This window comes from Elephantulus edwardii, unplaced genomic scaffold (assembly GCF_000299155.1).
Source record: "Elephantulus edwardii isolate Elephantulus edwardi_28Jun2011 unplaced genomic scaffold, EleEdw1.0 scaffold00010, whole genome shotgun sequence".
Classification (NCBI taxonomy): Eukaryota; Metazoa; Chordata; class Mammalia; order Macroscelidea; family Macroscelididae; genus Elephantulus; species Elephantulus edwardii.
Genome location: NW_006399760.1, coordinates 19,666,428 through 19,694,114, shown reverse-complemented (window position 1 = coordinate 19,694,114; position 27,687 = coordinate 19,666,428). Strand labels below are relative to the sequence as shown.

At 40.2% G+C, this 27,687-nt stretch overlaps 1 protein-coding gene and 1 pseudogene across 1 annotated transcript in view; both read right to left on the bottom strand.

The window, feature by feature from the left end:
- LOC102847375 (ly6/PLAUR domain-containing protein 6-like) overlaps positions 1-27,687 on the bottom strand; it is a 45,679-nt gene that overhangs the window by 13,933 nt on the left and 4,059 nt on the right. The window contains exon 2 of the mRNA XM_006880765.1: positions 12,674-12,772. Within this exon, the coding sequence (XP_006880827.1) occupies positions 12,674-12,772 (99 nt within the window). The remainder of the gene's footprint in view (positions 1-12,673; positions 12,773-27,687) is intronic.
- On the bottom strand, positions 23,013-23,838 carry LOC102846973 (annotated as a pseudogene).

The following is a 27,687-nucleotide window of genomic DNA, read 5'->3' as shown; positions in this document are numbered from 1 at the left end:
ACTATGAGTCGGAAACGACTCGATGGCACATAACAACAACAACAACATGCTTGGGTGACTCGGTGGGTAAAGAGTTGCACTGCCAACTTAAGGGAAGACAGTTCAAATCTATTAGCTGCTCTGAGGAGGGTAAACGAACAATCTGCCCCATGTCATTTGCTGCCTCTGAAAATCTGCTAGAAGATCAGCTATGAGTCACACTTGAAGGCATGTAATAATGATAATAGCAACAATACTTGCAATCACAACAACAACAATCTCATTTGGGAATGGGATGTCTTTAGTATGTTAATGAAGTGAGATTGATTAGCCTAGGGTGTATTTTGAGTCAATTTCTACTGAGACATAAAAGAGACTAAAGGAACCAGCAAAGGCCAGATGTGCTAAAACAGAAGACAAGACACAAGGAAATCTCTAAGGAATCAACAAACAGAAGCTGATGAGACTGGAGCTTCTTCTAGAATTGATAAAGAGAGAAGAAAGCTTTTCCCTAGAATTAGCACACTGGGTTTAGACTTCTAGCATCCCAACTAAGAGCATATTTGTTTGCTAAAACCATCCCCTTGTAGTATTTCTGTTATAGTAGCATTCAGTAACTCAGAAAATAATATAGAAAGTACATAATAGTATATATTTCTACCAATAAAAATGAATTACAATTAGATCCAGCAAAACAGGTGAATCTCCAAAAGAGTAAGTGTAAGAACTGAGATGGAAGAGCATATGCTTTCCATGAAGAAGGAACAAAAGTAATTTATTGGAAGTCAGGACAGTAACCCTTGGTTAGGGACATCTAAGCTGCTGAAGATGGTATTTTTTTAAATGTTTTTTTTTTATTTTATTATTTTCTGTGTGTGTACCGTCAAATCAGATCTGACTGGTCAAATCAGATCTGAAGGAGATCCCTCCTTCCCCAGCAGAGCATCTGGTGGATTTGAACTGCATGCCTCTGGGATTGCAGTGCAGCTTCTTGCCACTAGGCCACCAGAGCTCCCCGAAGATGGTCTTTTTTTTTTTAAGAAAAAAATCAGAATGCTGGTTATGTAGGCAGGTTAAGTTTGTTGAAACTTCATCATGATGTTACTGTTCTATGTTATACCATAATAAAAAATTCAAAAGAAATTAAAGTGAACTAAAAAGAACCCAAGATAAAAGAAAACAGTTGAAAAGGATGAACTACAAATTGCAGGAAAACTGAATTATTGAAGACTTATACTAATTAGTAATTATCACATGGTCTCTGGTCTTCAGGCATCAGATTAACCTCTTGGCCCTACCAGCCCTATCAATTGCTCTCCAAAGACCCTTAAAAAGACTTTTCTTTTCTTGCCTCAAAATTCCTCAAGACAGAGATGAAACATAAATAAATACTCATCACACCTGACTGAGTCACAATTACTCTCCTTTATGCTGCAGTCAGCACTTTTTGAGAAAACTTCCAGGTTTAAAAAAAAAATCATGAACTCTTATGAAAAGTAGCTCTACTGGGGAGCTCTGGTGGCCTAGTGGGTAAGGAGCTGTGCTGCAAACCCAGAGGTTTGTGGTTTGAATCTACCAGCTTGTCCAAGGAAGAACAATGGGCAATCTCCTCTGTGCAATTAAAAACCACTGAAAACCAGCTGGAGGGTCAGGTATTAGTAGGTTCCAACTCAGTGGGAATGAGTTGAGTTGAAGGATAGATGCACATTCAAAGATAGAACCTTTCTTTGACAGTAAAGAACTGAAATTTTAAAAGTAATGTGCTTATGAAAAGGAAAATGGGGGGAGGTAAAACTAAAAATTCAAACGTGTAGCTGCTGAGTGGATCCTGACTCAGTGACTCTGTGAATTCACAGGAATTCACAGTTCATTAGGCAGCGATCCATCAGCCCTTTCCTCATTGCTGCTGATGGGTAGATCTAAGTTGGTGACCCCTTAGGTTAATAACTCAGACTTAATGCCATCGAGGCAGGTCAGCCTCAGGGTCACCCTCCACCAGGTTTCCAAGACTATTAATCCAAACAGGAGAAGAATCTTTCTGCTACGGAGCTTCTGGCGAGTCAAACCACCAGAGACTCAATCTTTTTGATTAGCGTGAAATTTGCTACGGACTACGATGCCAGAGCCTCTCTTTACATTAAGGTTCAAGTGTGTACTCTTTTGTACAGGGATGAGGATAAACAGGATGTTTACAGTGAACAGTGATTAAAAAAAAGGGGGGGAGGGGCAAGTCAAAAGCATCAAATGGGGCCTTCCTAGCAGGCAACTGTAAAAATAGCAAATACAAAAAGTGAAGTGAGAAGTCAAGTAAATCAGATGGTCTCAGATACATAAAAACATTTCATACATGGGAAGTGGTCTGGTACCTCTCAAAAAGTCAGAAATAGAAATACAATTTTACTTAGCAATTCCACTACTAGTAATAAACCCTAAAGAATCCAGAGCTGTGACTCAAAGAGATGTATACACACCCACGCTTATTGCTAAGTTATGCACAATAGCAAAGAGATGGGTGCAGCCCAACTGCCCATTAATAAATGAATGGACAGAAAAACTATGGCACATTCATACAAGAGAATATCATGCAGCATTGAAAAGCAATTAACGCATAAAACATTACACTGCATAAGTGAGCCTGGAAGACATTATGCTGTGTGAAATATTTCATTCACAAAAGATAAATATTGCATAATATTGTGGTTATAAAGTAGGACTGACATAAAGGGAGAATAAGAAAAAAGTGGATATATAATGAACACTGCATTGGAACAGCTGAGGGGATGAACTATCTGAAATGAATATATGATTAGGCATTACAACATATGTATGATGGCAATCTGGAATAAGAGATGCATTGCAAATTGGACTTGGGGAAGGAGGAAGGGAGAGAGAGGAAAAAGTGCAACAATGAATGAATAAAAAGGAAAAAAAAAAAGCCCATAAAGGCTGGTGGTAGAAATTTTTGTTTAAAAATGTCTGGGAAATTTATAATTAAAGATTAGCTCTAGTAATTCCAAAGTCAGCTGAGAGGAGTTAGCTTGCTCAGATCCACTCACAGCGAGTTGATTCGGACTCAGAGAGACCTTCCACTAGCTATCTGAACTGGCAAAATCTTTACAGGAAGAGACTGCCCATCTTCCTCCCTCCCGTAGTGGCTGGTGGGTGGCTGGTGGATTTGAGCTGTTGACCTTTTATTAAGCAGCCCAATACTTTATATACTGTACTATCAGGGCCTCTCTACTAAAAACATGCTGTTATTTACCATAGAGTCAGAATCAACTCAGCTGACCTTCTCGCAGATTTTAAGAAGAAGTAAATCACATGGGAGAAGATTGTCTATATTTCCCCTGCAGAGTTGCTGGTGGATTTGAACCCTGTGCTTTTGTGTTGGCAGTGCAACTTTTTACCACTAAGCCACCGGAGCTCTCTTTCTAAGACATGTTGTAGTTAAGTGTCATTGAGTTGACTACGACTGATAGTGAGCTTATGAAAAACAGAGCAGAACCCTGTCTGGTCCTGCGTCATCCTTCTCATACCTGACTCACTTGAACACATTACTGTAGCCATTGTTTTTATTTCAGTAAGATACAGTAAAATAAAATTAAGACAGGAAGATTAAGTGAAAAGAAACTCAAAAAAAGGGGAAAGCACAGGAGAACTACCCAGGCAGGCAGGATTTGACGACTAAAGTACTGAGAAAGAAAAACCCACTGAGGCGAGTCTGACATTGGATATCAGTTTTCCCTTGGAGGCATTTGTTGATTCATAGCACAGGTGGAGAGGCTGAGGGAACAAGCAGAAGTGTTTGTCAGTTTTTAAGGGCTTGGGGGCAAAACCCAACGGTTCAGAGCTATCACAGCAACCAGAAGACATGGGAAAGACAGAGAAGTGAGACTGGGGGTAGGGTGGTAGCTGGTTTCTGTCCATGCATTCTATTTTTAAATACATTCTACTACCTTCTAGCTTCTGTCGTTTCAGTCAACGCCAAGGGCTGGGAACTTTACAGTGCAACTGTCACTTTCTTGCACCGCTGGTGAGAGTGTGAACTGGTACAACCACTTTGGAAACTGTGATTGTTGTTAAGTGCCATTGAGTCCACGATGACTCATGACAACCCCATGAACAGTAGACCTGCACCTTGACCTATCCTGTGCCATCCTCATGGTGTCTACTAGGCTCAAGTTCACTGGGACAGCTATTGTGTAAATCCACTTCAGTGAAGGGCATCCTCACTTTGATTGATCCTGTTCCTTCTCAGCATGATGTCTTTTCCCAAAGATTGAACCCTTTTGATAACAAGCACAAGTAATCTGACATGATTTCACCATCCACATGTCTAAGGAGCACTCTGCTTGCATTTCCTCTATGACTTATTTGTTTTGGGTTTTTTTTTTAAATAGGTTTTTTTATAGGATATAGATTCTTCTGTGGTTATAATCTCATTTGGAAATAAGTTGTCTTTGAGATATATATCTATATCATATATATTATACATGATATAATAGAATACGTAATATTTTTATTTTATATATACTCTCCAACACTGTGATTCTAAAGCATCAATTCATTTTTGTTCCTCTTTATTCTTTGTCTAACTTCCAGGTGGGTAAGAAGCAATAAAAAATTATCATGTCTTGGATAAGGCACACCTTAGTCTTTAAAATGACATTGTTGCTCCATAATCCGCTGAAGAGGTCTTTGGCAGCATTATTTTCCCAGTGCAACTACTCCTTACAGTTTCCTGACTGCTGTTATCCTGGATTTGATTGTGGATCCAAACAAAATAAAACTGTTGATAACTTCAATCTTTTCTCCATCTATCTTGATGTTGCCCATTGGTCCAGAGGTTAGAATTTTTGTTTTCTTGGTGTTAAGATAGATATAAACCATATTGAAGGCTGCAGTCTTTGATCTTGTGCAGCATCTGCTTCAAATCTTCACTTTCTGCAAGCAGAACTGTGCCATCTGCATAAAACAAGGTGTTGAGAAGAATTCCTCCAATCTTGATGCTACATTCTTCTTCATATACTCCAGTTTCTCAAATGATATGCTCTGCATACAGAATGAGTAGGTATACAGAAAGGATACAATCCTGACACAGACTTTTCCTGATTTTAATCCATGCAGTATTCCCTTTTTCTGTTTGTTGATCTATGTGTAGGCTTCCAATGAGCATAATTAAGGGTCCTGGGATTCTCATCTTTTCAACATTATCAATAATTTGTTATGATCCATACAGCCATATTGAATGATAAAAAAGAAAAGAAAATGGAAGTCACTGTACTAAAAAGAAGTGTTCACAGTCTATATAGTCAATAGAACACAAGAAAACCTCTTTCTGTTATTCTCTGCTTTCAGCCAAAATACACATGACATCAGCAATAATATCTAACCTACCATGACTTTTTTGGAATCAAGCTGGAATTTCTGACAGTTCCCACCCAATGCATTGTTAGTAATTTTGGAACAATTTTAGCATGATTTCATTTTTATGTGATATTAATGATACTGTCCAATAACTTCCACACTATATTGGATCACCTGGCTTTGGGATGGGAACAAAAGTGGATCTCTTGCAGTCAGCTGGCCAAGCAGCCGTCTTCCATGTCTGTTGGCGGAGACTGGTGAACACGCCTAGGGCTGTATCTGTTTGTAGAAACACCTCAATTGGTCATCTATTGGTTCCTGGGACCTTAATTTTTGCCAATGCCTTCAGGACAGTGTTAACACTGTCCTTCATTACTATTAGTTCTTGATCATATGCTACTTTATGAAATAGTTCAGTGTCGACTACTTTTTAGTACAGTGTCTCTTCCATTTTCTTAGGGTTTTTTGTTTGGTTTTTTTATCATTCAAGATTTTGCCCACAGACTTCTTCAGTATAGCAAGCCAAGGCTTGAGTTTGTTCTTCAAAGCTTTAAGTCTGAGAAATGCCAGGTGTGTTTCCCCCCTTTTCTAACTCTAGTATTTTATACATTTCATTATATAATACTTTGCCTTGTCATCTTAAGCTGCCTTTTGAAATCTATTCCTCTCTCTTACTTCAGCATATTATCCCTTTGTTTTGACTTCTGGATATTTTAGTGCAGTTTCCAGAGTCTCTTTCGATACCAGTCTTGCTCTTTTCTTTCTTCCCGATCTTTGTAATGTCCTTTTGCTTTCTTCCTGGATGATATCCTAGCCATCTCACAACTCTTCTGGGTTTTGGTCATTAGTGTGCAATGAATCAAATCTATTCTTGAGATTGTTTTTATATTCAGGAGGGATATATTCAAGGTTGTATTTTGGTTCTCATGGACTTGTTTTAATTTTCTTGATCTTCAATTTGAGCAAGAATAATTAGTGGTCTGTTCCATAGTGAATCTTGGCCCTGTTTTTACTGCTGATATTGAGTTCCACCATTGAGAGGGAGTATCTACTAAACTTAGAGTAGACATGCCTATCCATATCTTGGAATATGCCCATGCAGATTCTAAGACATAGACAATAAGGTTCACTGCTTCAATTCATAATAGCCCTTCTTCTGCTAAACTCCAACAGCAATTAATGCCCTGTCTTATTTGAGACTTCTCTTTGCCCTATTAGTTTTGACATTTGATATGTTCAGATCTTATCTACCCAGCTTAACTGCATGTTCCTGTAGAGCAGAAAGCAGACTCTCAAATTTCTCTGTATAATCCCCCAAAGGGCCTGATCTGGTTGGTTTTACTTTTAAGGGTCTGTGCTTTGAAAGGCTAGGTTTTTACAGATTCACGTTTTCTAACAGTTTTAGGTTTATGGGAAAATTGTGCAGAAAGTACAACCCACTGCCACTGAGTCGACTGAGACTCAGGGACGCTGCAGGACAGAGAGGTGTCCAGAGATTTTCCAAGGCTGTATATCTTAACTGAGGCAGACCACCTCCTCTTCCCCCACAGAACTGGTAAATTCAATGTGCTCACCTTTTTTGTTTAGCAGCCAAATGCTTTGTGCAACCAGGACCCTTTGGAGAGAGTACAGAATTCTCATATAACTCTCTCACCACGCACACTGCTTCTAATATTAGCATCTTTCATGATGACCGTACACAGTGATACATTATCAACTAAAATGTCTTGTGTATTGCTATGATGCTGGAAAATATGACACCACAATTTCAATGATCAGCAGGGTCCTTTACAGTAGACAAGTTTTAGCTGGATGTCCACACCATGACAGACTAGGAAGCAGACCTTGCAATCAGCTTCTGAAATAATAGGCCCTATGAGGGGTGGTGAAGGGGCCTCGTCTGATAGAATGCCAGAAGATGAGGTCCTCAGTTTGGCAGGCACCTGAAATACAACTGTGAAAGAACTACCTCCTCAAAAACCTAGCCTCAATTACATGGATGTAGTTAAAGATTTATCCAATGAAAGATTTTCATTTGCTGGTGCAATGTGACTCAACATGAGGAGAAACAGCTGCAAACATCCACTAATACCTGGAACATGGAATGTATGGAATATGAATCTAGCAAAAATCGTAGTTGTCCAGAATGAAATGAAATGGATAATGATAATTATCCTGGGCATGAGTGAGCAAAACTAGTCTAGTAGTGGCCATTTTTTGGAAGCAGGAGTGGCATCCACTTACTAAACCCTATGCCTCTGGAAACTCTATGAACAGAGAAACAACGATAGTTATAGTCAGGTCTTTTGTTCACAGGGTCACTAGGAGTCATGCTTGACTCAATGGCAATTAATTAACAACAACAGTGGACATTGTACGTGACACAATCATTTGGTCTACCAAACCAGGAATGACAAATTGGAGAATGTTGTTGAATCAAAAGGAACATTTCAAGCTCTCTTCTGAAGTATAATACTGTCAGTGATAGGATAATATCCAAACATTAAACAAGCAAGACCTGCCAATGCAATTATGTTTCAAATTTCTGTGTCATCTGCATAAGGTAGATTGTTAATGAGTCTTCCTCCAATCCTGATACCACATTCTTTCTCAGAAAGCCCATCCTCCCAAGTGATCTGTTCTGCCTCAGTACTTAGAAAACAAAAAATTTTACAACTGGACTAATAAATATCATCATGAAGAAAAAAATTATTCTGCCAAGGATTGTATTTTATTTGGATCTACAATCAGCACTCATAGAAGCAAGCAGTCAAGAAAACAAAATTTCCCAATATACCATTGGGAAATTTGTGGCCAAGGACCTCTTTAGAATACTAAATAGCAAAGATATGACATTAACGACTAAGGTGTGTCTGATCCAAGCCACGGTCTTTACAATTGGATGAGAAAGGCGAGTAATAAATAAAAAAGACCAAAGAAGATTTAATGCCATTGAATTATGATCCTGGTGAAGAATACAGAATATATAGTGGACTTTCAGAAGGAAAAAAACAAAGTTGTGTTGGATTAAGTATAGTCAAAGTGCTCCTTACAAGGATGGTGAGATTTTCTCTCACATACTTTGGGCATGTTATTAGGTGGGGTCAGTCCTGGAGAAGGACATAAGGCTTGAAGGAGAGCACCAATGATAGAGTAGCAAACCTTCAACCAGACAGACTAAAGCAGAGACTGCAACAACAGATATAAACACAGCAGGGAGGGTGAGCAGAGCAGGGAGGGTGAGCAGGAAAGGGCTGTATTTCATTAGCTTGTATATAGACTAGCTACGAGTGGCACCAACTCCCATGTGGCATCTAAAAACAATAAACTCATTGCCTTCCAGTCAGAATGTAAATTCACTGCAATGAAGTCAAAGCTGACTCATAGTTGGTCCCTCAGCAGGTTTTCGGAGACTATAAATCATACAAGAGCAGATTGCCCATGTTTCTCCCGTGAAACCTCTGGTAGATTCAAACTGCCAGAGAAGTGTGGTCTTTGGGTTAACAGCTCAAGTCTCTGTGGACTAGGCCTTTAGAACTCCCAGTAGTAAGACAGGCTATAATGTCATTAGGGATCTTTTTGACATCCATGGCTTTTTACAAAACAACAGTATCATCACAGAACTCCACAGAATAGTTTCATGGCCCTAAAGGGTTGATTTTGACTTCAAAAGAAAGCATAGTGATTTTCTCCATCTCCCTCAGAGTGCTCCAGTCCGAGTGCTACCGGTCACCCCTTTCACCTTTGTCATCGGGGATGCCATTGCACAACATCCATCCACAACTTGGAATGAGCCTCTGTGAGATACAGATTCAGAGACAGCATCAGTCCACATCTCCTTTTCCTCTGCTACCCTACCGCAGAGCTAAGTCAACACTCAATGACTGCCAATGCATAGCTGACCTCTCGCAGAGTTTAGAGGCTATAGAACAGAATAGGAGGAGTTGTCTAGCTTTCTCCTGAAGAGCCACCAGTGGATTTGAACAGCCAGAGAGGTGTTGTCTCTGAGTAAGCAGTGCAACTCTCTAAAGACTACCGCCACAGCTCCCTAAATCAACTCTAAGAGAAGCACAGCCACTTTTAAAACAATAACAAGAGTTTCAACAGGTAATTTTTAGCTCTGTCCCAACAGTCACAAGTCTAAAGATTTTTAATATCCATGCAAATAATTGCTTTTCTACTAAAATGGCTGCTAAGTCAATTTTGACTCATGAGCAGCAAAAACTGAAACATTCCCTAGAAGTAGGGTACTTCATCTGCCTTTTTTGGAATAACTGAGGGATTTGAACAGCTGACCTTGAAGTAAGCAGCCAAGGCCTTTAACCACTAGGCCACCAGTGTTTCTTATTTCTTCAGTCAATGTTCAATCTAGTTTTTCTCAAATTGTGCTGCAAACTGGAAACACTTGAGCTTTTAATGCCAAGCCATATTAAATATGAACTAGATATGAGTCTTCAGGAGTGGGCCTAGAGCTTAGTAGCTCTACTTACCAAGTGATTTCAACGTGCAAACTTGAGAGGCTGTGGTGTAACTAGTTGATTGCAGCCAATCCAAACAGTTGTGTTACAGTGGTAATGTCAAAAAATACTGACTCATCCAGAAATCAGCTGGTGACTTGAGGAGGCACAGAGGACTAGACCCATTCTTTGATTACCGAGATGGCAGGATGTCTAGCTTGGGATTCAGTCCCTTTAAGTGTCTCATTTTTCTCTTCTTAATGCAATCGGTAGCATCAGGATGGATGGCGAAGAGATTGTGATTGTTCACAGCTTCAGTTTGCTCGGCTCCACAGTCAACACTCTTGGCACCAGCACCCAGGAAATCAAAAAATGTATTGGGATGGTAAAGTCTGCAGTTAGGGACCTCTCTAAAGTACTCAAGAGCAACGGTGTCTCTCTGGAGACTAAGGTGCGCCTGATACAGGCCATGGCCTTTGCAATCACTTGTTATGCATCAGAGAGTTGGACAATGACTAGGGAGGACAGAAGGAGAATTGACGCCTTTGAGCTGTGGTGCTGGAGAAGAGTATTGAATGTACCCTGGACTGCCAAGAAAACAAACAGATTCATCGTAGAGAGGATTAAACCAGGTTGCTCCTTGGAGGCAAGGATTCTGGGGCTTCGTCTGACATACTTTGGACATGTGGTAAGGAGAGACAGGTCCTTGGAGAGGGACATCATGCTTGGTAGGGTAGAGGGACAGCGCAGGAGGGGACGACCCTCTATGAGGTGGATTGATTCAGTGACTGGGATAATCAGGATGGGTGTGTCAGAGGCAATGCGATTGGCACAGGATAGAGCAGGGTTTAGGGCTGTTGTACATAGGGTCGCTATGAGTCGCAAACGACTCGACAGCATGTAACAACAACAACAATGCTCTTTTAGGACACTATTAGCACTTTTGACCTACAATTAAAAAACAGGAATCTAGATATGGTTTCCAAAATTCACTTTCTATTAGTGGATGAGGAGGCCTCAGTGGTTGTCACCCTATATTACTGGTGAAGAGTCATGGTGAAGGTTTAATAATATGAATGCAGGACCCACTACTTGATGATACAGACTGAGCTAGAGCTTAGTCTGTATTAAGTGTAGTCAATTTGGTGTTGGTTATTCAATATACAAGGTAACTATAAGCATACTTGGGCCAAGTTACTGACATGCAATCTCCCCATGTGGTCTCTAGACCAGCAGCATTACTGCAATCTGGAAACCTTCTAGAACTACAAATTATCAGGCTTCATCACAGATTTGCTGAGCCAAGTTACACTTCAATAAGTCAAGAAATTAAAATCATGCTGATGTTTGAGAACTCTTTCAAGGCACCTCTATGCAGGGCACAACATCACTCACTGGTCTGTGTGATCACTGACCGCTAAATAAAGGTTCCTCGTTCAAGTGCACCCAGAGGTAGCACAGATTAAAGAGCTGGTGATGAATGTACTAAAAGGAAAATCAGCCACTAAAAATTTTATGGAAAATAGTTCAACTCTAACACACGTGTGCTACCATTAGTTGGACCAACTTGACAGTAACCAGGATGATGGTACATAGACAGGCTCCAGGCTCCAGTGGTTCTGAAACGTTCTACTATGCTTAAACAGTATTCGTTATCCTGGCTGATCTGCCTTTTGATTGTGGTTGCCTTGCTTTCCAAATTTCCAACCCATCATCAGAAAAACAACGTCATCAGGATGGGTTGAGTGTAAGAAGTCTCACACTATGTTGAAAGTAATGGTGTAATTTGTAAGGAGTTGCACTAACCACTCAAAGATGGTGCCTTTGTTGAATTTACCAGAGTCTCCAAGGGAGACAGATAGGAAATCTACTCCTATGTGATTCACCATATCAGCACCCAGTGGAAGGTCAGCTCTGAATTGGTTTTGACTTGACAGCACTGAGATGAGTGAACACTGTATTAGATCAGTAGTAAACTCACTCAACTAGCTGCTCAATCAGTTGTCAACAGAATGCTCCATTCTTGCTTTGCCTCATCAAATGATTCAACCAATTAATAGTTATCTCTGTCGCTAAAAATAACTGGTGTTTTGGATTTATTTTTCATTTGATGGGATTTGAAAGATGTTTAAAAGAAGCTCTTCATTGTAACTTGGACATTTGGGTCAAAATTTCATGCTTCAAATGGGTATCTATCTCATCCTTCAAAGAGAACTCAACAGTTTAAAGAGTTCAGGGATTTTATTTGTGCAATGATGACATTCAGAATGCCAGCTTTCATGCAATTTCAGGACAAGAGTCGCCACAATATTAACTGATGAATAGATTCTTTATATGAACATGCATTTACAATGTATATGAAGGAGGTTACTGTGTAATGACTAGTGCTTCAAATGAGAATAGACAACAGGCTGGCTGTTGTTTTCTTGCTCCACATTTGGCTGAGCCTGGGGGCAGGAAGTATCCCTTACCTCCTTTGGAGCTTCAAAGATGTCTCATGAGATAGGGTGCAATTTCTAAGGGTCTTTGATGGTAAATTATTCTAGTGTTTTTAAAGATCTACTATTTATAACTGTAGGCAAGAATAGTGGTTAAGACTGAACACATCACTCTTTGTTGTTGTTATTGTTATGTGCCATTGAGTCATCTGCAACTCAGAGCAATCCTATGTACAACAGATCTGAAGCCTGCCCTGTCCTGAGCCAGTCTCACTGACTCTGACACACCTATCTCTCACTGCCCCAGTTACTGTATCAATCCATCTCATCCGGGATCTTCCTCTATACCTCACTCTATACATGCACCAAAGTCAATGGAGCCACTCACTCACAGATAGCTCAGAGACCTCAACCCATGTACTGGGACTTTACCTCGAGGACAGTAGATGTCAGGAGCCCATCGGTTGCATTCATAATTGTCGGCTGCCTTTTCACAGGTGAAACATTTAAATCCACCAGGATATGGTGTGGCTACAAAGAGGACCAAGAGAAAGAAAAAAAATTAATCTTGGAAAGTTGTACAGAGAACTATGGACTATGAAGTTAGACATTTTTGTTTTCCTTGAAAGAGTCCCAAGACTGTTTGGGATTTCCAAAACTGTTTGGAAACTTCTTGCAAGATTAAGCATGCAATTCTCACATGACCCAACAATTACACTCTCAGACATTTATCTAAAAAAATTTAAAATATATGTTCATAACAATATCCATACAGTGTTCATGGTAGCTTATTCATAGTAGCCCAAATCTAGAAACACTACAGATGTTCTTTCATAGGCTATACTGTGGTATCCACACACTAATGGAGTAGAACACACAAAGAACATGGATAGTTGATACATGGAATAACTTTGATGAATCATCAGAAATTAAGTTTGGATTTTAAAAAAGCCAATCCCAAAAGGCTACCTGGAACAAGATTCCACTCACATGATACTTTACAAATTTTAGAAATGAAGAACAGATTATAGTGGTTGCCAGAGATTAAAGATGACAGCGAGAGTGGGGAGTGAAGGTAAGGGCAGTAAAAATAATCTTTGTTTAATATCTTAACTATAGTAGGGATACACAGATGAGACAAAGTAATATAACTGAATATACACCCACAACATACATACACACAAATGAGTACAGATAAAGGTGGAATAACCTGAATCAGAAAAGTGGACTGATTTGAATAACCAGACTGGGACATTAAAGTATTTTAAAAATGTCATTAGTAAAGATAACGTATATACATCTCAGTATTATTTCTCACAATTGCGTATGTGAATTTATAATTATCTTAATAAAATTTCAATAATTAAAGGCATCTTTGAATTTCCAATAATTTATAGGCTGTTACTAGGTACTGTAGAATACAACTCATAGTGTATGACCCCTCGTGACCTTATGACAGATCTGAAGCCTTTTCTATCCTGGGCCCTGTGCCAGCCTCATCCAGACTGCTGCAGTTATTCTGTCAATTCACCTCGTTGAGGGTCTTCCTCTCTCTCACTGACCCCACACCTCTCCAAGCATGATGCCCTTTGGAAGGACAGCTTCTCCTAAAAGCATGCCCAAAGAATACGAGACAAAGCTTCACCATCTTTGTTTCAAGGAACACAGTGGTCACATTTGCTTCAACGTTTATCTGTTTCTTTTTTTGGCAGTCCATGGCATATTCAGTACTCATTCTCAAGAACACAACTCAAAGACATCAATTCATCTTCTGTCACCATTGTCTAACTTTCAGATGCATAGTAAGCAATCAAAAAGGCCAGGGCTTGGATTGTTGTTGTTGCTGTTATGTGTCGTTGAGTCGTTTGCGACTCATAGAGACCCTATGTACAACAGCCCTAAACCCTGCTCTATCCTGTGCCAATTACATTGCCTCTGACACACTCATCCCGATTACCCCAGTCACTGAATCAATCCACCTCAAAGAGGGTCGTCCCCTCCTGCGCTGTCCCTCCACCCTACCAAGCATGATGTCTCTCTCCAAGGACCTGTCTCTCCTTACCACATGTCCAAAGTATGTCAGACGAAGCCCCAGAATCCTTGCCTTCAAGGAGTAGCTTGGTTTAATCCTCTCCAAGACAAATCTGTTTGTTTTCCTGGCAGTCCAGGGTACATTCAGTACCCTTCTCCAGCACCACAGCTCAAAAGCATCCACTCTCCTTCTGTCCTCCCTAGTCATTGTCCAACTCTTTGATGCATAACAAGTGATTGCAAATACCATGGCCTGTATCAGGCGTATCTTAGTCTCCAGAGAGACACCGTTGCTCTTGAGTACTTTAGAGAGGTCCCTGACTGCAGACTTTACCATCGCAATATGTTTTTTTTATTTCCTGGGTGCTGGTGCCAATAGTGTTGACCGTGGAGCCAAGCAAACAAGCTGTGAACAATCTCAATCTCTTCACCATCCATCCTGATGCTACCAATTGGTCCAGGGGTGAGAATCTTTGTCTTCTTGACATTGAGTCTCAGTCCATACTGAGGGTCCTTGACCCTCTGCAGCAAGTGCATGAGGTCCTTTTCAGTCTTGGCAAGCAGGGTTGTGTCATCTGCATGACGCAGATTGTTAATAGATCTTCCACCAATCCTGATGCCACACTTCTCATAGAGCCCAGCCTCTTGGATAATCTGCTCTGCACACAGGTTGAAAAGGTATGGAGATAGGACACATGGTGGCGTACACCCTTTCCAATTTTGAACCATGCAGTGTTACCCTGCTCTGTTCTGACAACTGCCTCTTGGTCCAAGTATAGGTTTCGCATTAGCACGATTAAATGTTCTGGGATTCCCATTCTTCTCAGAGTCATCCACAGTTTGTTATGATCCACACAGTCAAACACCTTTGCATAGTCAATGAAGCACAGATATACATTCCTCTGGTCTTCCCTGCTTTCAGCTAAGATCCATCTAACATCAGCTACTATATCCCTAGTACCATGACCCCTTCTAAATCCAGCCTGGACTTCTGGCAGTTCTCTGCTGATGTGCTGTTCCAGTCGTTTTTGGATAATCTTCAATAGAACTTTGCTTACATGTGAAATCAATGAGATTGTTCTATAATTTCCACACTCTGATGGGTCACCTTTCTTTGGGATGGGAACAAATATCGATCTCTTCCAGTCAGTTGGCCAAGTGGTTGTTCTCCAGATTTCTTGGCACAACTTGGTGAGCACATCCAGGGCAGCATCTGTTAGCTGAAATATGTCAATTGGTATACCATCTATTCCTGGAGCCTTATTTTTTTTGCTATTTCCTTCAAAGTAGCCTGAACTTCTTTCATCACCACAGGTTCTTGCTCATATGTTGTTTCATGAAATTCTTCTGTATCTGCCAATTCCTTTCTATATAATGACTCAGTATATTCCTTCCATCTTCTTTTAATACTTCCTGGATAATTTAATATTCTGCCTAAAGCATCCTTGATTATAGCAACTCTAGGTTTGAATTTGTTCTTCAGTTCCTTGAGCTTAAGAAATGCTGAACGAGTTTGGCCCTTTTGATTTTCTGACTTTAGCTCCTCGCTTGGATTAGGCATCCCTTAATCTTTAGACTAACATCATTGCTCCTTAGTATTTTGGCAGCAAACTTTCCCAGTGCAAGAATTTTTTTTTAAATTTTTCAACTGCTGGTACTAAGGGTGTTGACTATGGATCCAAGTAAGATGAAATCACTGACAACTACAACCTTTTCACCAGCTACTGTGATATAGCCTATCAATCCAGTGGTAAATGTTTTTCATTTTCTTGATGTTGAAATATAATCCATATTGAAGTCTGTGATTTTTTGTTCTATTTTTATTATTAATTTTAATGAAAATTTACAGATATTTTGGATTTCCATTTACTCATTGTTGCACTTTTCTCCCTGCCTACCCCTCTCCTCCAGTTCATTCTTCTCTTTGAAAAGTAAAAGAAATATTCTTTCATTGTTATACAGTCCCTCCCGCTGAGTCTGTGATTTCTGATGCTCTGCAACAAGCATTTCAAGTCCTCTTCCTTTTCAGCAAGGAAGGTGGTGCTATCTGCATAACACAGGTGGTGCATGGGTCTTCCTTTGATCCTGACGCCACATACATTCTTCTTCATAACGTCCAACTTCTTGATAATGATTTTCTCAGCATACAGATTGACTAGATATGGAGAAAGGATAGAGCCATGACACACATCTCTCTCTACCAACATTTATAGGTAATCCCTCACGTAATGACATAGTTGAGTTACAGCAAGCTACACTTAAGACCTACTGGTTTGGGGTGCGGGGTTGTACATATTCTAGTTGGTAAAGGAGACCTGGTGGCAAAGTGGTTAAGCATTGTTGCTGCTAACCAAACTATTGGTGGTCCAACTCCGCTAAAGCTGTGCCAAGGAGAAGGACTTAGCAGTCAGCTGTGTAACTTTACAGCCTTGAAATCCCTGTGGGACAATTCTACTCTGCCCTTTAGAGCTGCTCTAAGTTAGAATCAACTTGATAGCAATAGATTTGGTTGGCTGGCTTTATTAGTAACATGAAATAAAAACACTGCAGCACAGAATTTGCTGACATTATCATTCTCCTAAGTGTTCAATGTCAACTCACAAATGTTCACTGTTAAAATTTACAATATTGATGATAAAAGTCAATAATAATGGAACGTTAAGAAATAAAGGAAATCAGGGACTACCATACTCTTGTGAACCACCTTATATAGACACATCCATGCATAAGTACAAACGTTGTTGCTGGGTACCACTGAGTCAGAACTGACCCACAGCTGACCCTCCAGCAATAAAAATGAACAGGAACAGATTGCTCATCTTTCTCTTGTGGAGCAGCTGATGGATTAGAACTATGTGCCTCTGGCATTGCAGCTCAGCTTCCTACTAGCCCGGGTGGCCTCGTGGCAAGAACCTGCACTGCAATCCCGAAGGCATGAAGTTCGAATCCACCAGCTGTCTGAGGGAGAAGAATGAGTAATCTCCTCCTGTGTGATAAACTGCCTCTGAAAATCCACCGGAGGGTCAGCTTTTGGGTTGGTTCCAACTCGATGGTACACCACTACCAGAACAACAGCATAAACATTAGTTTGAAGAAAAGTATTTTATGTCCGATCATTTCTCATCTATGGAAATGAGAATATTTATATATGCTTCAATGGACTAATTCTCTATGGTCAGATATGGCTAAGGGTCTTTGTGGATGATAGATAAGATTCTTCATTATTAAAAATGTATGCAAGCTTACACTCTCTTGTGGGGCTTTTGGGGCACATGCTCAAATACCCCAAACTCCCTTTTGTGGTCTTTGGTACCAGGTTGCTGGGGTCATGTGGTCAACACGTGCAGGTTCTGGTTCTCGTGAGTGGCCTAGGCAAGCATGTAAGACATCCGGGTTGGTCTTCTAGATCTCCAAGCAAGTTTTAGGGATCTTGTTTAAATGGTTGGTTCTGGTTCTGGAGTATAAATACACATTCTCAGCAGGGTGTCAAAACAGAATGAGGCATTATGAAGCCCTGGTTAATTTGTCAAATTACCTGGCCTATTTGACAGCTACAAACACTTAAAGCACTTGATCCACAGGAGCCAACCGTTTTCCCTCACAGATGGCTGAGTGTGCATATCCCACTGGCTGAAATCATCATCTCAGGATAAATTGCTTTGCCCACATGGAACCAATTAAGTATGTTATCAAAGAGAAATGAATGAGGAGGCAGCATCTTGCACTCAGAATTAAAATCCGGATAGAATTTTGATTTTTCACTTTGCCTCGAAGACCTTGGTTCTGACATTTCACAGAGCTGACTGTGACAATGTCCCACAATCAGGGAGCTCTGGTGGCCTAATGGTAAGAAGCTGTGCTGCAATCTCAAAGGCACGTGGCTTGAAAAACGAGCTTCTCCATGAGAGAAAGAAGGTAATTTTCTCCCACGTGACTAACAGCCTCTGAAAACCCACAGGAGGGTCAGCTGAGTCAGCTGAGTCGGTTCCATCTTGACAGCCCACAACAAAAACATCCTAATTAAAAAAGAAAAAAAAAAGTCACAAACTCTGTACATGTGAATGGGCCTGGTTATAGTACCATTGAAGAAGTGTGAGTTCTCCCAAGTAGGTTCACACTCAGAAGCAGGATAAGAGTGAAGGCTATCTTAGAAAATGAGAGAAAGAAGACAGCTTCTACATAGTCATGAAACCACTTCATCTCCAATGAGATTTCACCATGGAGGGGGTGATGCCTACTTTTCTGGAAGTACAACTAAACAGAGTATTTTGTAAGTCTACATACACAAAATAATTTGTCCTACAACCTGGAAAAAAGTGGTATACCTCCATGGGCCGATTCTATTTAGCTAAGTACATATCTGAAGAATTTAAGACAGATTATTTAATCCTAAAGCCAAACAATATTCTTATGAACATTTTAATTAACTTATTTTTATAAATACCATTGTGAAAAAAATTATACAACGCATTTTAGGCAATTTTCTTGATTGAATACATTAAAATAGTTTCATTAGCAGTTTTTAAATAGACAATATATGAATAATTTTTAAAGATGTGGTTTTAGAAGAGCTTGTAAGATTTAAAGCAGAATAATCAAAAGTAAGCTTTTTTTTGAAAGTATGCAAATGGTTTGTCAGAAAAGACCATTTTGCAAAAGACGCTGTTCAACCTCGCCAAGGTTTCCGATTGCCAGCTTAGCTGTACAACGTCAGCTTACATGATTAATTCACTAGAACATACAATTCCGTCTGTCTGTCACTGCAGCCAGTGACATTTTTGGCTTGAATGTTAGATTAGTTATTCCTGGAAAGTTTCCCATTGAAGAGATAAATTAAGAACTTTGAATGAAGACTGATGATCCGACAGCTCTGAGAATAAACTTATTAAAAACCTAACACTAATAAATTGTAGAGTTCCCCAATTTGCATTATTTAATGGAGTCTGAAAACTTTCTTTGCAAGGCATATTAAATTCTGTCATTTCTTACATAAGTAAGACTAGGCCCAAAAAAGCAACCTAGAGAATAATCAACGTTAAATTGGAGGGAAAGCAAAATAAAACAAAATGAACAAAACAAATCACCAACAAACAATCCAAAAAACCCACAAAACCAAACCAACCCACTTGAACAAAACACAGTTTTGGTTCAATGTATTTACTTATATCTGGATATGTTTGTCAGTACACATCACTGACAATTAGCCAAATGATCTCAATGAAGGTGCAATGTGTTTTCCATATCTGTGTAGCTTTCCAGGGGCCACAGTCTAATATTTGTTTATAGGAACTTTCATTTACTTCTTGGCTGGTACTACTGATTGCTGAACCATTAGATCCCTTTCAATAGCAAATCTTTATAGTTGTTTTTCTTTTAAAGTTTTTATTTTATATTGGTTTGCTTACAAATTTTGTATACTTCTTCATTCACATTGTGTTTCATACAAGCATTCCCATGCATTATAGTTTATAAAATTAATCACCATTGAACTATTTTCATCAATACCCCATCTTTTCAGGTCCCCCAAGGATCTTTCCCATTGACTTTATCTCTTCCCTCTACCCACCAATTTGTGCAACGCTGTAATGGAAGCAGAGGGGTGAGGACGGGTAGGCGTGAAATCATAAGACTGCACAATCTCTAGTTTTATAGCACTAACCAACCATAGCTTATCTCCAAGTAAATGGTTAATTTCTTCTCGTGGGTAATATTTAGCCAAAAAACTAGGTCCACAGATAAACAACTATTTCCAGTCACTTGCTAACTGATACCACATCTGATAAACAAGGTTTTTTTATAAAAGACGGAAAGAGGTTCTGAAGAGATGGTGCTGTTTTCGTCTTTGTTACTTCAAAGCATTACAGAGAAAGCAGAGTTTCAAATTGTTATTGCCCCAGCTGTGAATGAATCTAATTTGGCTCTTGATCACAGAGTTAATAAGCTTAGTACTCTGTATTTCAGGGCAGAAGTCCTTGGTCCCTTAAGAGAAGGTGATTGTGAAGAAAAAAAGGAACGCCAAAGTGCCCGGTTACTTCCTGTAACATAATCTGTCCATTAGCTCTCATGGTCAGCCATAGTTCAACCATAATTCATTGGAAGGCATCAGAAAAGATTTCGTCTTTGATTCCATCTCTTGGAACTTTTCCCTGGACAAAGGCCTCCAGTTACTGAAAGCATATAGGGAGAAGGGACTCCTGTTTTGAAATGCATGCTGATGTGAAACACCCTCCAACTGTTTTCTATTCTTGCCAAATTATTTTCCATTATTTTTAGAAACTTGGTGCAGACATTAGAAACCTAGTGACTTTCTTTTCTTAGTTCACATGGCAATGGTCAGTATAATTTGAATTAATAAGAAGAACATATGCCTGGTACAAATGCATCTCCTGATATCTTCCTAGGAATTGGTGGTGGCATAGTCCCTGGGGAGTTGCACTGCTAACCCAAAGGCAGCACTTTTCTAGAGTTCAAATCCATCAGCAGTTCCAAGGGAGAAAGATGGGAAATCTCTTTCTGGATGACTTATGGCCTCCTGAAAACCTGCTCAACGATCAGCTATGAGTTGGTTCCAACTTGATGACAAAGAGGGTTTTGTTTGTTTGTTTGGAGGTGTCTATATAGAGAGTCTCCTTAGCCACAAAGATTCTTTTCAGGGAAGGTTTGTGTGTAAACTTCATTGGTTATTTATCTGGACATAGAAGCGAAAGACTCAGAACATGCAACTGGAGGGAAGCTAGATACTCTCAGGAAAATCTTCATTCCCAAGTCACTTCAGATACTAAATTCTTTTACTTTGGATGGTGTGTGCCAGATAAACAAGTTAGGAGCCATCAGGTCGAATACAACTCATAGTGATCCGATGAAAGATCTGAATTCTGTCCTGTCCTGTGTTATCCTCACAGTCTCTGATACCTTCAAGCCCATTGCTGCAATCACTGTGTCAATCCACCTGGTTGAGGGTCTTCTTCTCTTTCAGCATCCCTCCACCTTTCCAAGCATGATGCACCTCTCCAAGGAATAACTTCTCCTAGAAAAATGCTCAAAGACAAAGCTTCATCACCTTTGCCTCTAGGAGCACTCTGGGTGCCATCTCATCCCTAAGACATTTGTTTATTCTTTTTGGAAGTCCACAGGATCTTCAGCACTCTTCTCCAACAATAGTCAAAGGTGTCAATTCTTCTTCTGTCATCCCAATTCACTGTCCATCTCTCACTGAGATGCACAGCAAGTGACGGAAAATACCATGAATTGGGTGTGCACTGACATCATTGCTCTTCAATAATTTTGAGAGGTCCCTGACTACAGATTTTCCTAGGGCAATATGTCTCCTGATCGCTTGACTGCTGGTACTAAGGGTGTTGATTATGGTTCCAAGTAAGATGAAGTTATTGACAGTCTCAATCTTTTTTCCATCTATTGTGATGTTGCCTATGTCTTCTCAACATCGAGGTTAAATCCACATTGAAGGCTGTGGTGTTTAACTATTTGCAGCAAGTGCCTCAATTTCTCCTCATAGATGAGTCTTCCTCGAATCCTGATGCCCTATTCTTCTTCATAGAGTCCAGCTTCATGAATTATTTGCTCAGCATAAAGACTGAATAGGTGGAGAAAGGATACAACTTTGACACACACCTTTCCTAATTTTAAACCATTAAGTATTCTTTTTTTCCCCCCCCATCATCTATAAAGTCACTTGATGTTGGTCATTTCTTTTATAGTTTTATCCCTAAAAATTGTGTTGGCATCAAAGGACAGTTAACCAGTGTTAAATCCATACAATATTTACATAGCACAGCACATTAAGCTTTAGACACTTGGAAGTTAAACCACACAAAAAAAGGAAAAGACCCCCATCATACTGATCTTAATCAGGTTATTTCCCAGTCCCTAATATGGCTTCTGTACATAGGGTTTTCAGAGGCCTGCTATGTCAGAAGTGGATGGCCAATCCTTCTTCCTAGTCTGTCTTAATGTGAATGTTCAGATTTAGAGAAGTATGAGACAGACCAGCAAGTTAAAGGTATATCCCTTATTATGGAGTTAACTTTAGTGTAAGTGTTGTCCCTACCTTTCTCACAGGCCATGGTCTTTGCAATCACTTGTTATGCATCAGCGAGTTGGACAATGACCAAGGAGGATAGAAGGAGAATTGATGCCTTTGAGCTGTGGTGCTGCAGAAGAGTACTGAGAATACCATGGACTGCTAGGAAAACAAACAGATTCATCCTGGAAAGGGTTAAATCGGGTGGCTCCTTGGAGGCAAGGACATACTTTGGACATGTTGTGAGGAGAGACCGGCCCTTGGAGAAGGACATTATATTTGGGAGGGTGGAGGGACAGCGCAGGAGGGGAAGGCCCTCTACAAGGTAGATTGATTCAGTGACTGGGATAATCGGGATGGGAGTGTCAGAGACAGTGCGATTGGCACAGGACAGAGCAGAGTTTTGGGCTGTTGTACATAGGTTCGCTATGAGTCGCAAGCGACTCGACGGCACATAACAACAACAACAACAACAGTATGGCTTCTGTACACTGGTTCAAAGGGCAGCAAAGGCAACAGGCAGTTATTTCAGAGGACATCAGACATTAGGATCTGGAAGCACATGAAGGTGTCACCCCAGTGTCACGTACCACCCACCTTTCTCCAAGGTGGTCTCATAACTCTAGAATGGCAAGTCCAGCTGATGCAAAGTGGGGACAGATAACACAACATTTACCCCGTACAGACAGCCCACTCAGACTATGCATTCAGTGTGATTTCGAATATAACCCATCCTAAAGATTTGTCACGATCATTCTGGTTTTTCAGATTGGATGCCCCCTCGATCTTGCAGTCAAATGTGGCTTCTTTCTTGGTAACGTTAAAGAGGATTTACGAATGCCTGGATGGCAACAATTGGCTGCAGATACCCCACATGTAATTTTTTCCAATAATATGGAAAGTATTTTAAGTCTATATTTCCCGCAGAAGAGTATGTTGATACTTGTGACATCTGTTCATTCTTTGAAGTACATATTATCTTCGGTTCTTCTTTAGGCTTTAATCCAATTATTCGGTTCATTTTCACAAGAATACAAGGATTTCCTTTAGAATAGCCATAGGTAAGATCATTCGAGCCACTGCATGTAGTGTTTAAGTAAATCCAGAGGAAACTGACACACAGAATAAATAGGGCCCTTCTGTTCAAAAAAGTATTCTTTCAGGACACACTGTGACGTTCTTCTGTTCTTCTGGATGATATGACTTTGGAAAATGGTCAAGGTCTTTAATGTATCCTTCATAGAATGAATATCCCAATGTGGTCACTGGTTTTAGAAAAACCGTAAGTCCTGGACTGTGAATCTGGTCACAGTACCTGGGAACTTCATCATTCAGTCTGGAGCATGACCTACATTGTGAATGTGAAGAGAGCAGCCAAGCAGCCATAGAAAACGAGGCAGAAGAGCAAGACCAAACCCCAAATCTTGGAGGTGCGCCCTAGGAACTGTCTGGTGTTGGAGTTACAGATGAAGAGCTTCCATTCGGCCAGGCTCTGGTTGAAGGACTTCTTGTGTTTCTTCATCATGGGGGGGGGGGTGTCCCGGGGAGGTGCAAGGTGCATGGAGGCCGTGGTCGACAAAGTCTGCCTCAGGCGATGCAAAGCTGGGCAGCAGACGGCTGAACAGCTGGGGAAACCACCTTGCTGGGGCGCACGCTACAGCAGACTACCATTCAGTATTCTCTTGCTGTGTTCATACAAAAGCCTCTTGGACTAGGTAAAGGTTTCACATAAGCGCAGTGAACTGTTCTGGGATTCCCATTCTTCTTAATGTTAGCCATAACTTGTTACGATACACACAGTCAAATACATCTGCATACTCAATAAAGCACAAATAGTCATTCTTCTGGGATTCATTGTTTTCAGCCAGGATCCATCCACCTGACATCATCAATGATATCCCTGGTGCCATGGCCTCTTCTAAATCCTGCTTGAACTTCCGGAAGTTCCCTATCTATGTATTGTTGTAGCCATTTTTTAAATGATTTTCAGCAGCATTTTGCTTGCATGTGATATTTATGATATCATTCACTAACTTCCACATTCTGTTGGATCACTTTTCTTGGGAATGGGAACAAACATAAATCTATTCAGTCAGTCATTCCAGTCCTCCATATTTCCTGGCATAGACTGGTGAGCACTTCAGGGCTACACCTGTCATTTGAAACATGTCAGCTGGTACCCCAGTGACTTCTAGGACCTTATTTTTTTTCCCCCAATACCTTTAGTGCAGCTTAAACTTTTTATGAAGATAAAATCTTCTTTGGAAGGATTTTATTTAACATTCATACCTGACTAGTGTGCTGGGCAGAAATTCATTATGCAAATGCCAAAATCACATATAAATTGTGGTATGGAATGTTACTGAAGTTTATGTCTCAAGTTTGAAAGCCATAAGCTTTGGTTTTTTTTTTTTTGTTTGTTTGTTTTGGGGTGTTTTTTTAAAACTTGTTTCTTTATTGTCCAATGTTCTTATTTTATAATTGTTTTATTGGTATGCATATAATACACTGAATTTCGTACATTGCGTTTTATACAATCACCCATATACATTATATTCTATATCATTAATTACCATTGCTCTATGCCTATTCTCACCCCACCTTTTCAAGTCCCCATTGGATTTTCTCATTATTTCACCCCACCCACTGGCCTCTGTTATCCCAATAATTTTTCCTGTTTCCCTTCTCTCCTTCCCCTTTTGAACACTTACGTTTATCTTGCTCAGTATCCTCTTATTTTCACAAAGGTTTAGAAGCTTCCAAGATCAGGGACTCAGAGATTAGTCCTGCAAGGTCGAGTGAACGAGCCCAATCTATATTCCAGTCTCATCCCCGTTATTCCCTCTGTGGCTGTTCCAGGTCCATGGGATGTGAGCTGACAGATAGCGTGTGTCTTCTCTCACATCCTACAACACCATGTTTCTCCTCAGGTGGATTCTGAGCTCTCATTTCTAACCAACATTCATGGGATCTGGCTCGGTCCCTGACCCCAAAAAACCGCTAGCGCTTCCATCTGCAGAGTTGAGTGATTACATAAATAATTCAAAAATCAAATAATCCCACACCTCTCTCATATTTCTTACGATCTGTGTTCTTTTTACAGAAGTCTGTTTACGTGCTGAGAGAACTACACACGGTCCAGTGCGTGCCTCTCAAGGCAGAAAACCATGACCGCTGACAAAAATCAAACTGTGAAAACAAATACCAAAAACTTCTGAAACAGTACAGAGAAGTATGAAGGTAACTGTGATTTAAAGGGGCAGGGTAAAAGCCAGAGTGAATCCAAATGGCCCTCTACAAGGCATTTATGGTAATTTCAACTAAATAAGAATTTATCCTCCTCATGACAAGTTATAGAAACACAGCTGTGTTCACCAGGGTTAGATCTTCTCCTTACAATCTAGTTTAAAAATTACTTCAATCCTATGTATTTAAAAATCCTATCAGGCAATACCAATAATGACTTATGGTGAGCTCTCTCTAATCAGTCTGGTGTGGTTTTTGTTAGTTTTGTATTGCACAAGGACATAAGTAATCACATCACTTTTCCTTCCTACCCTTGGTGTCCCATCTTGGCTGGAGAAACAGACTGGTGTGGGCTTCTCTATTGGCTCAAGCTGCCACCTGAGCCTCTCTCTGAAGTAGCAAGAAATCCTGCAGAAGCTGAAAATGTCTGACAAACCTAAGAGACTCTAAATCCCTGCCTCACCAAAAGGACAAAATGTAAGCTAGAAAACAGCAATTAACATATCTTTTTTCATGAATGTTTTTCAAAGAAACAAAGTAAAAAAATATTTATTAAAAACCCATTGCTATTGAGCTGACTCTAATTCATAATGACCTTCCATTGAATTTCTAAGGCTATAAATTTCAACGGGAGGACACAGTTGTGCAAAAACAAGAAGAGAAATAACTTTCCATATAATTAATGATTAGGCATAAATATAAGGTAACTTGGATCCTCAATTAAGACTCTAAGTAGCAGCAATCGGGAAATCAGGAGATGCATTGCACTGGGAAAGTCTGCAGGTAAGGGCCTCTCCAAATTATTAAGGACTATGGTGTGTTCGATTCAGGCTACAGTCTTTCTGATCACTTGCTATATTTGAGAGCTGGACAGTGAATAAGGATGACAGAAGAAGAATTGATGCTTTTAGCTATAGTATTGGGGAAGAGCACTGAACATCCTATGGATAGCCAAAAGAACAAACCTGTCCTGGAGAGGGTCCAGTTGGAGTGCTCTTTAGAGGCAAGAATGGTGAGGCTTCACCTCACATACTTCAGGCATTGTTGCTAGGAGAGGCTACTCCTTGGAGAGGGACATGATGCTGGGAAGAGTTGAGGGTTGGTGAAGGAGAAGAAGACCCTCAACCAAGTAGATTGATGAGGTAACTGTTACAATGGGATCTTGTGTCAGGAAGTATGAGCAAAGGATAGGATAGAAAAGGGTTCAGATCTTTTGTTCACAGGGTTGCTATGAGTTGAACTCAACATGACAATACCTAACAACAAAGAAACAATTTCCCACCTATCAAAACTGTGCCTAGAATTATGCAGAATTTCCTGCTAGCTACTCTTGAATCCAATCTGGCTTGGGTGACCCATGGGTTCAGAGTAGAATTGTTGCATCAGGTTTTCTTTTGGAAACAGATCAACAGACCTGTCTTCCCAGGCATCCCTGGGTAGATGCTAACGTTCCCAACAGTAGTCACACACTTAACCATTTGTGCCACCCAGACAACAAAGCAAAATTAGGGGTTTCAGTACTTCTGTTTGTTGAGGTACTAAACAACAACATCACAAACATTACCAACAACAGCAATATCACAAACAACAACCATTCCATGGTAGATATATGTATGTATGTGCCTGGTGGATTTTGTTCATTATTTTTGGTCTATAAAATAATGTTAGTAGTAAAAAATTGTGCTGCAATTCCGAAGGCACATAGTTTGAATCCACTAGGTGCTCTGTAGGAAGAGGATGGGCAATCTCCTCTCATGGGACTTACTGCCTCTGAAAACCTGCTAGAGGTTCAGCTATGAGTTGTATCTGACTTGATGGTACACAATAACAACATTAAATATTTTACCCACTGCTGTTGAGTTTATTCCAACCCAAAGTGACCCCCTGTAAGGCTGCGCACTGTCCCACAGGGTCCCCAAAGCCGTGAAAGTTTACAGAAGTCTCCTTTTCTCCTGCAGTACACCTGGTAGGTTCTGACTGCCAACCTCGTGGTTTTCAGCCAAAATGTCTTAATCACAGCACAGGCACAGCTTTTTTGAGCACCTTCAATTCTTTCTCATTGCAAATGAATCCAAATTGGCTCATAAGTGACTCTCCAGTTTTCAAAGGCTATAAATAGCACGAGTTC